The following is a 10,649-nucleotide window of genomic DNA, read 5'->3' as shown; positions in this document are numbered from 1 at the left end:
TTATGAAAAGATCGGAACGGAATTCGTTTTCTAGACGTCTTTTGAGCTTCACCCCATGGCCTAAATCCAGTTATTGTCTATTCCATCACGACAATAACAATTCCTATCAACATTTATTATTATTATTATTATTAAACACGTACGTGCGTTTGTGGGATAACGCGTGTGCTTGTTAGACACGCGCGCATTCCAGGCTCGTTTTTGAATGATCAGTTGTTAAGTTTAATTGACATTCCGGAAAGGTCTATTGTAGCTTTGGCAAAACAACAGCTATTCTTTCCTATATTAAGTTTTCAAGTTGTATGTGATCATGTGTATGCTTTTGTTTTTGCTATTTGATCGCTAGGACCAATCCAGAGTTAGTGTTTTGGCAGAGGTTTAAAGAGTAAAAGAAAACAAAATCAGGTTGCATATGCATACAGTCTACAATCTAATAAGTACAGAATTAAGCGACATATAATTTCAGGATAATAATGGAAGGAAAAGTAGCTATAGTTACAGGTAATGTTTGTTTTAGCATTTTTTACGTTTAAAATTGTAGTACACTCTGTTTTTATTGCAGATCTTGCATGTGAATTTTGATTTGATTTGTATTCCTTTTAATGTTTTCTTTACAAGGGGATTGTTTTGCTATCGGTAAAATTTTTAATCAGGTGGTACTCTATGGGGAAGGAACATTTAATTTCCTGCTCCAAAACAAGACATCCAACATATGTTCATAGCAAATATACTGTAACACTATTAAAAATACAACAACTACAGGTAACATATATCCGTGTGCACAGCTTAGTCTTTCCTTTCTGTTATTCCAATGATCACTAACCGCGAAGGCTCTACTATCAACTAAACCCAAATACTGTACTGTACATGCCGATCTTAAACTCTTATATAGGGTGATGTAACAGTGCAAATTCAGGCTTCAGCTAGGACATCATTGTGATTGGCTAGATAAGCATTATGCACGTCTGTAAAAGCTTAGAAGTTGTTCTTTCCGCCAAAATCTATTGCGGACGTAAGATTTCCAAGTGTGCTGTGCAGCAAAGTAAATTTCAACGGTAAATTTCAGCGGACTGATTTTGGCTTATATGGACTACATTTGGCAAGTAATTATGAGGCCAAAATCAGTCCGCCGGACCGATTTTTGCCCCGGACCAAATTTTTCCTGACAGGCCTATGTTCCAGTAGTACCTTAGGCACTATGATGTTTATTAATTTTTAGTATAATAGAAGAACAAGAAGCAGGAAGAAAATATACAATAATTAATAATCAATATATCATTGTATTACGTTTTTTGTAGTAAATGTACGGCACTAATGATGAGAGGTCTCGGGGCCCAACCTATCACGTTTCTTAATTCAACATTTTGTTGTGGAGCAGGAAATCAAGTTGTCCTTCCCCAGTACCGCCTTATTATAAATTTAATCGACAGGCAAATCTACCGATAACTGTGCGATGTGTGTATTTTCCATTTGTTAAAGCATGTAACAACAAATAAGCATATTCAATTATGATTCTTCACAAAATAAAATCATTTTTATTTTATTTATTTTTATTTTTTTAAACAACAGTTGAAACAACACAATATACTTTTTGTACATTATAATTGTAAAGATATATTAAATATTTTCTAATTATTACATCGACAATCTTTAAATATATGGCTTAAAAGTCAAACACTGTATGTTGATTAGAGTCACTGCACTGCACATAATACAGTGACAATTTTTAATGGTAGGCAGCAGCTCGGGAATTGGTGAAGCAATCGCCATACATCTAGCGTCCTTGGGATACCGTCTGACAGTCACCGGCAGAAATGCGGAGAATCTGCTAGAAGTAGTGAACAAATGCAAAGAACAAGGCTTAGCAGATAAAGAGGTGAACATTTAATTTATTATCCAATAAAATACAAGACGAACAAATGCCAACCAACGTAAACATTGAGTGTCCATATAGATGGTCCAAAATTCATGTTAGTACGTAGAAATCAATCGTTACTTAACATTTGGTAAATTATCACTGAGACAAGGGGATCGCAAGTCGAAGTATGTATCTCTTCCATCTCTACTTCATGCTGAGTGTTTGATGTCTATGAATTTCAGACGTAGGTGAAAGTTCAGAGAGATTATGTTGCAGCTTTTCTATTAATTTTAACATTGCATCTGCTTTTTTGAAAACCTTGGCAATACGTTTACCAGAAACAGGAAAGACGGATCCAGGAATTTGAAATAGAAGGGTTCCAAGGAGTACCTTTCACAAATGGAGGGTCTAGACTACCTCAGCTGCACACATGTTTGTGAAATGTATGATTATGGTACTTCTAGATGGCAGGAATCAATTTATATAGGCCTATATTTTCTTTTTTTCCCCTGTCTATTTATTATAATTTTTAAAAACCTAGGGGGAGGGATCGGGGACCTTGAATCCACCCCTGAACAGAATTTTATAGTCCTATACCAAACCATCTGACAGACTTTTTTGTCTTTCGTGGGAGTCGCCACTTTTACTGTCACTCCTTTTTCATTGTTTTCGTACATTGTTCATCTGTAATCTATATTACATTTCAAATAAAATAAAAGTAACTAATATATACATATAGTATATGTTTTTGATGTACAATAAATAATTTAAAAAAAGTGTCAGATGTAAAATTATAAAGGTACGACAGGAAGAGAAATGTAGGCGGCTTTCAGGAATACTCTATAAGCGAAAAACTTACGATTACATAGACCTACTGTACTAACCTAATGCTTGTTCTTTATACTGTTTCACAACATCCATGAATACAAACAAGACAAGGTTGTTTTGGGCTCTAGCCCATTGCATTCTGTTATCCAACTCCAGATAGCAATTGATAATAATTTATAAATAATCAATAAATAATAACTAATTTGTATACCATCTGACGGACTCTGAACGTTTTAAGGTAAGGCCTTTAGAGATAATTTCGAAAGACTTTTTTCTTTATAGTTTTGCATTCATTGATAACACTATTAGTCCAGCAGCTAGATATGGTTTACGTGTACATACTCTGCGATTTATAAAGACCTGTTTTTTCATGCTCCTGATACCTTTGGTCATCCATTTTGGCCATGTAGCATTCGTAAATTTGGGTCCCTGGGTCCAAAATGGCCGCTTTTATGCAAAAGTATCCATTTTTGGGAAAAAATACAAACCCTCTGTATTTCAGTTACTATTGGTGATAGAGTGCCAAAATGTTCGGAAGGATCATGTTTCTATTCGATTTAATGCAACATTTTTCCCAGAAAGTACTAGGAAAAAAATTATTACCAAAAAACTCATTTTTTGCCCAAAAAACATGTTTTATATAATTTCCTATTTTTCCAACCCATCAATTGTTTCCACTTATTCAAAGGTGGCAAAAGATAGCTAAAGTGACAATAATAAATCACAAAAAATATTTTAAAAAAAATCTGATAGTTTGTGCATAAAAAAATAATTGATTTAACTTCAAAAAAGCCGGTTTTGGTAAAATTTTGACAAAATCAGGAGAAATCCGTAATTCTGTTAGTATTATATTTATCAGATTGTGTTGAATTTGGTCTCAAATTACTCGGAATACATGCATTTCTATTTGTTTTAATGAAACATTTTTAGACCGTGGGTTGAGGCTCCAAAATCGGCTTAGTTTACGAATTCTGTGACCCACCGATCCGCGCTACTTGGCATTCGCCCAAAAATGTCAATACTATTTTATTGAAACATAATATTATTGTCGGCAATCGTAAATTTGGGGAAACTGTAACCAAAAATGAGAATTTATCTTCGAAAAAATATTGTCGTTCACGAAAGCAGTACCCAATCACAGCACAGTTACCATACCTGTTAAGCATTGATTAGACGCTATTAGCCAATCACAAACGTTCTTGTAAACTCGGTAACTAATGTAAACAATGTCGCCAAGAAAGCGACAATGTGTAGCAATTTGGACGAAAGTTCTCCGGTTTTAGTGGAATATTTCAATATGATATAAGTATACCAGCCTTTAAATAAAATACATTGGTAATAGTTGTAAGATTTTAGAGGTAGTAAATTGCATTTCCCGTCTTCTGTCGACTGTCATACCGTAGTTTTTAAAGCCAATTAAAAGTCGACCGTGCTGTACTGAATGTGTATTGTATTACTTATCTTATATTTTGATTCTATTTGGAATCGCTTTTTTTTTTTCTATAATTAAAAAAATGTACATTTTAAAAGAAAACTGAGGCTGAATTACTTCAAAAAATAAGAACACATTGAGGCTGATGTAAAATTTCAAATGTTTTTATTTGCATGCAATGTAAATAAATAACATTAATCAGTATTTCTTGCCATGCATGTTGATTTTTGTTTAACTGCTTGAAGACCTTGGTAATATGAACTGAATTAATGAATAAAAATAAAGCAATTGATGATTCCAGTAAGGTGAAACAAATAAATTTTTAATATACCTCAGTTCAGCCAGTTGCATCCCATCAGCACTTTCATTATCTCTCTGATCAATCACTGGGTATATACATTTAACTACACAACAGTAAACACAAGGTTGAAAGAAGTTTATGACAAAAATCTGAACTTTTATATGAATATTATTGAAACACTGTAGCACATCATATACCTACACAGAACTGCTTTAAACATAGCTGAATATAGAGTTCAATCCAATCCACTTAAAAACATGTGTTAAATATTACAATTATATAATATTATCAATGTAACCAACCAGCATAAACAATTTAAAAGAAACTAGAAATAATGAAAGTTTTGCTGTATTCATTATCATTTATCAGCAAGTACTGGTCTGTTATTTTCTTCTTTTCATATTGCATTGTAAAGTACAATACAATGCAATTCAAAAAGTCAATGCAAATTTTTATAAAGAAAATAAATGTGTTGTTGATAAATGTTCATACAAGGAAAAACCTTAATAATATCTGGTAATATTTCTCAACACAGTGTATGGTATGATGTCATATCAAATAGATAACAACATTCATACAAACAGTATACAGTTCCAATCTGATAGGACTACAGCACTTTCAATTGATTCATGTTTATCCATGACCTATAATATGGCCGAATTGCCACCAGATCCTTATCCCTCATGTAGTGACAAGGCTTCATCCTGATTTGCAGTAGCAGCCTCAAGTAATTCCACCACTCAATGTTTCACATCTTACTAATTTCTCAATGGTGTTTGCTCTATTAAAAGTACTTAATATATTATTGTCTTTTTACAAAAAAATACATGGGAGAACATGACTTCGACCAGGAAGCACTTCCTTAATTCTTGATTTCAGGTGATGCAGAATGAGCATTTGCTTTGGCTGTGGTTCATCAACTTCCATTCACTTGATTCTGTGGTCTGTGAAAATTAATTAAACAAACTAATTCAAAGAGATTATCAATGCTACTGTGATGGTTTTAATGATCAAATATTTATTTAAATTGTTTCTTTTTAATCAAAGGTCGTTTTCCAAAAAAAAAAAGAAAAGAAAAGAAAAATAAGTAGTATCAGTATAATACAATATTAAATGCAGGTGGTGATGTTTAATTGGACATCAAAGTGTTGATAAATATTATTTGCTTAAGTCAGTTTTGATACCTATTAATTAATATATTTTTTGTTATGTTGTGTCTAGGATTCCTATGTAGATAAAGCATACTGTACTATTAATATAATAATTTTGTTATATTCTTTTCATGAAGACATTAAAATCAAATTAAGCCTGAATTACTTAGTCTAAGCACAGTCACTGAAGGGCACATCCCCCAGCCCAAAAAACTGAATTGATTCAATTTGTGTAGTAATTGTTCTTGGTAGACAGTAGTAAATAGTTGCTATATAATTGTGGATGGCTATTCTTGATTTGTCTTCATGGTCAGTTGTTTATGCTGGGTCGATTCATTGCCAAGATTATTGTCTCAATATGCTTATTACAATATAACATCATCGTATTTGATTCACAATACTCTGTGGTTATTTTGCTGTCGATAGTACCCCAGTTTGAGGAAAAGGCAGGGCTTCCTGTCTGTGTGTGTGGTGTGATAGAGAGACGCTTAGTGATTCTCAATTAAGTAAAACATACCATACCATTTTTAACGTTATATGTAACCACACGTCACGTACCTTTAAACAGACTCGGTGCAATTTTGACTACTACTTGCACCACCATCCCTGAGATCCCCTTCGTTATATATGTAGGCTATTCATCAGCTTCGACGGAAGCTTAATAGGCCTTACATACTGAGGACTCGTATTTGTTGTTTTCCACAGAGTTGTACATCCTTAAATTTCTTTTAAGCTGTTTACGCTTAATGACACAACCATACTCTAGGTTCTTTTTTATTTTTACAGAAAATGTTCTATTACAGTATATGTTATTTTAGAAATGTTATTTTTGGAGAAAATGTTCTATTAAAGCAAATAGAAATGCATGTATTCCGAGTAATTTGAGACCAAATTCAACACAATTTGATAAATACTAACAGAGTTACGGATTTCTCCTGATTTTATCAAAATTTTACCAAAACCGGCTTTTTTGAAGTTAAATCAATTATTTTTTTACTATTAGAATTTAAAAAAAACATTTTTTTTGTGATTTATTATTGCCACTTTAGCTATCTTTTGCCACCTTTGAATAAATGGAAACAATCGATGGGTTTGAAAAATAGGAAATTATAAAAAACATGTTTTTTGGGGCAAATATTGTGTTTTTTGGTAATAATTTTTTCCTGGTACTTTCTGGGAAAAATGTTGCATTAAAGCGAATAGAAACATTATCCTTCCGAACATTTTGGCACCAAAATGAACTCTCTATCACCAATAGTAACTGAAATACAGAGGATTTGTATTTTTCCCCAAAAATGAATACTTTTGCATAAAAGCAGTCATTTTGGACCCGGGGACCCAATTTTACGAACGCTACATGGTTCGAACGCATACCAAAGGTATCAGGAGCATGAAAAAACAGGTCTATATAAATCGCAGAGTATGTACACACAAACCATATTTAGCTGCTGGACTATATTACTTGTGTTAATTACAGTTAAGTTGATTTTGTAAAACAAATTTTTTAAAGGTTAAGGCGCTTTACGAATAACGTTTGAAAGTATTTTTCATAGATTCTGTCGATGACTGGTGACGTGAACGATGTAGAATTCGTGAAGAAGATGGTGAATGATACAAACAAATACTTCAGTAAGGTAGATCTTCTGGTGAGTGAAGAGATTGTATTCAGGGACTAACTAAGGATGTTAATATTGGGTGGTGGTTGTTGTTATTTTTATAATTATACATTTTTTGAGACGAATATAGGTGTTATTCTAGTGTAGGCCTACTAGTACTACTCCAAACAGCGAAAGGATAGCTTAGACACGGAGTATTAGATAAGAAGTCAGCGCATCAAGTGCTAGATCAATATAAAACTAAATATACATTACGATTAATAATTATATTTTGTATTTATATTATACCGTACTTACTTTTTTTATAGTTCCTATGCATGTAATGCAATAGGAACTATTGTAATCACTCTTCACTGTTTTTCCCTAGTTTTTATATATATATATGTGTGTGTGTGTGTGTGTGTGTGTGCGCGCGCGTGTGTGTAGACATTTTCGCAAATGCGCATGCGTCAAAGAAAAAGTTTTCCGACATTTTGTTTAATACCTCGCGATGCGAAGTTCGATGTTTTCATTTAGATCTCCATTTTTAACTAACTTTTTTTCTGTTGTATGAGTAGTCATATGAAGGTACTATATCCCCGACAGTTGGCTATGCAGCAATGTACCCTTTGAATGCAAATTGAAGACAAGTGAACATATAAAGGCAGCCGACTGTCGGATACATAACGACTATCTAACTTTCCACAAAAACATGAGGCCTAAGCTAGGCCTAGTTCAGTACAGTAGTTACTGCGATGCGAGGGTGGTAGATCGTTCAGTCAGTGATATCGTGTTATCGTCTAATACATTTTAATAATGTGTGTAAAATTTAAGAATGCACCGCAGGGCCTAGATAATATACATTCTTGATCATCGTATTTGGGTGACAGACGATCGGACCCATAGCTTCAAATAAATTGTAGTCCTAGTAGGCCACGTCTGCCACCACCCCCACTCCTGATATCGTTCCAAACTACTGTAAAATGAAATTACTGTATACCTAGCTAGGCCTAGTCCTACGACCACTAATGATTACAGAGCCAAACCAAGGCAATATATACACAGCCAAGGTGTGAATGCAAATAGTGGATTACAAGCTATGTGGCTCGGTTCCAGTAGATACAGAGAATATTTTGTCATTCTTATCGCGTCCTACGAAATTCTTACGAGACAGCACTAGTCCGTGAATTTGTGAACAAGATCGGGGATCTAAAGATGCAATCTCTACCGTGCATCAGTGGCGGCCCGCTGGATCTCAATAGAGATTCTTTAATATATAAATTTTAAAAGGCAAATGGGAAAACCCATAAAACAGCAAACGGCCACATAATGCAAAACTATTTAAAATTAAAACAGAACAGTAGAGAAAATCCGATCAGAATGACAAAATAAACTAAGCATCCACTGGAAGGAATCCCAATATCTGTAGACGGATCCGTTTCGGCCTTCCAGGCCTCATCAGTGCAGCTAGGATAGACCCAAACAACACGTTCGACCAGCTTAGGTAGGGCCCAAACTAGTCCCACGACCACTAATGATTACAGAGCCAAACCAAGGCAATATATACACAGCCCAGGTGTGAATGCAAATAGTGGAATACAAGCTATGTGGCTCGGTTCCAGTAGATACAGAGAACATTTTGTCATTCTTATCGCGTCCTACGAAATTCTTACGAGACAGCACTAGTCCGTGAATTTGTGAACAAGATCGGAGATCTAAAGATGCAATCTCTACCGTGCATCAGTGGCGGCCCGCTGGATCTCAATAGAGATTCTTTATATATATGCATATATACCTTTTAAGTCATGTATCATGCGTAGGAACGTTGAACCCTGCAAAGCTCTGGTTTAAAATATTTATCACTGGTTTTATTATTATTATTATTATTATTATTATTATTATTATTATTATTATTAATGTCATTATTAATGTTGTAACTAATAATATAAGTATATAAGTACCTGGGATCTATACTATAGTTTTACATTTTTTAAATAATTATTACTGATAATAATAATAATATTATTATTATTATTACCAATGCCATCATTATTGTTATTATTAATGTTGTAACTATTAATATAATTACCTGGGATCTATATTATACTATAGTTTTACATTTTTAAATAATTATCACTGATAATAATAATATTAATTAACCAATGCCATCATTATTGTTATTATTAATGTTATAACTATTATTACAAGCACCGGGGTGGCTCAGACACGAGTGACCATTAGATAAGAAGTAAGCGCATCATGTGCTTGGGCAATATAAGTCTAACTATAGACTTATATTATGATTACGGTATTATACTAATTTTACTTTAAAAAAAAAATTATCACTGATGATAATATTATTATTAATGTCATTATTATTGCTATGAATGTTATAACTATTAATATAAAATATTGTCTATACTATATATTAGCTTACTACTAATACTATTTTAGTAAACCTATTTATTAATATCATTAGTATTATAATGTTATCATTATATTACTATTACAACCTTGGTTTGTTATAAACACAGTTGTTGATACTATTATTTTAGTTATTATTATTTGATATTGCTCTTTTAAATATGGTGGTTAATAGGTTAACAACGCCGGAGTTGCACGTCTTAAGGAGTTGTCTGATACCACAGTAGAGGACTACGATCTTATCATGTCAACCAATCTCAGATCGGCATTTTTTGCATCACAGGCAGCCTTACCGTTTCTCAAAGAATCAAAAGGTATAAAACGAAATGCACTAATCTAACATTGCACTTTCCAGTGGCGGCGCTACGGGGAAGGGGAGGAATGCAAGGGGTAATTTTCCTCAAGATAAATGTTCTATCCTTCCCCCACTCTCCAGTTCCCCCTCCCCAAGTTTTGCCAGAGAAAAATGAACATTATAAAGTACCACAATCGGTCGTCACAACACCGGGTGGCGCCCTCTGGACGTTGGTTACCGTCAAAGATCTTATAAGATTAAGGTTACCGTTCATTCCGCCTGAATTACTTCATAATCTTGATGGTTTAGAATAGGCTTTCTGGTATAGGCATTTTAAAACCTAATAATTTACCATAAAAATGTACTAAAAACACAAAAAGCTCGCATTATATTAGTTATCAAACACACATTTCATCATCAATTAACAGTTACAAAGAAAAATTAAGATACAACTTAAAAATTACGTTAGAAATTGGGATCAATGGTTTGCCAGTAAAGAAATTGGCGTCGGAGTAGTATCACGTGGTATCGTGACGTAACACAGTAGTACTCTATAAGATTGACCCTAAAAATTAATTGCTCCGATCGGTCTGTCTGTCATTTCAAATCCACTGGCCACTTAAAAACAATGCATTAGCAAACTTTTTATAATAAAAAAACTTTCAAGCAAATTAAAAGCGTTACCTGTTAATGTGCTATTTTCATGATTATAATTGTATCTCCGGGGTCTATGATGAGAAAATATACCCCCCCCCCCCACCACAC

At 33.5% G+C, this 10,649-nt stretch overlaps 1 protein-coding gene across 3 annotated transcripts in view; it reads left to right on the top strand.

The window, feature by feature from the left end:
- The first annotated feature begins 324 nt into the window (after nucleotides 1-324).
- The window catches only part of LOC117113326 (11-beta-hydroxysteroid dehydrogenase-like 2), a 38,445-nt gene continuing 28,120 nt past the window's right edge, over nucleotides 325-10,649 (top strand). For all 3 annotated transcript variants that reach the window (XR_004446189.1, XR_004446190.1, XM_033256631.1), the window contains exons 1-4: nucleotides 325-501; nucleotides 1,737-1,876; nucleotides 7,124-7,216; nucleotides 9,765-9,903. Coding sequence is in view for 1 of the 3 variants with exons in the window: in XM_033256631.1 (XP_033112522.1) it covers nucleotides 474-501; nucleotides 1,737-1,876; nucleotides 7,124-7,216; nucleotides 9,765-9,903 (400 nt within the window). In the remaining 2 variants the exon portion in view is untranslated. The remainder of the gene's footprint in view (nucleotides 502-1,736; nucleotides 1,877-7,123; nucleotides 7,217-9,764; nucleotides 9,904-10,649) is intronic.

The sequence above is a fragment of the Anneissia japonica genome, unplaced genomic scaffold, assembly GCF_011630105.1.
Source record: "Anneissia japonica isolate Jap-2015-1 unplaced genomic scaffold, ASM1163010v1 scaffold288272_len43499_cov123, whole genome shotgun sequence".
NCBI lineage: Eukaryota > Metazoa > Echinodermata > Crinoidea > Comatulida > Comatulidae > Anneissia > Anneissia japonica.
This window is presented reverse-complemented; position numbering and strand designations above follow the sequence as displayed.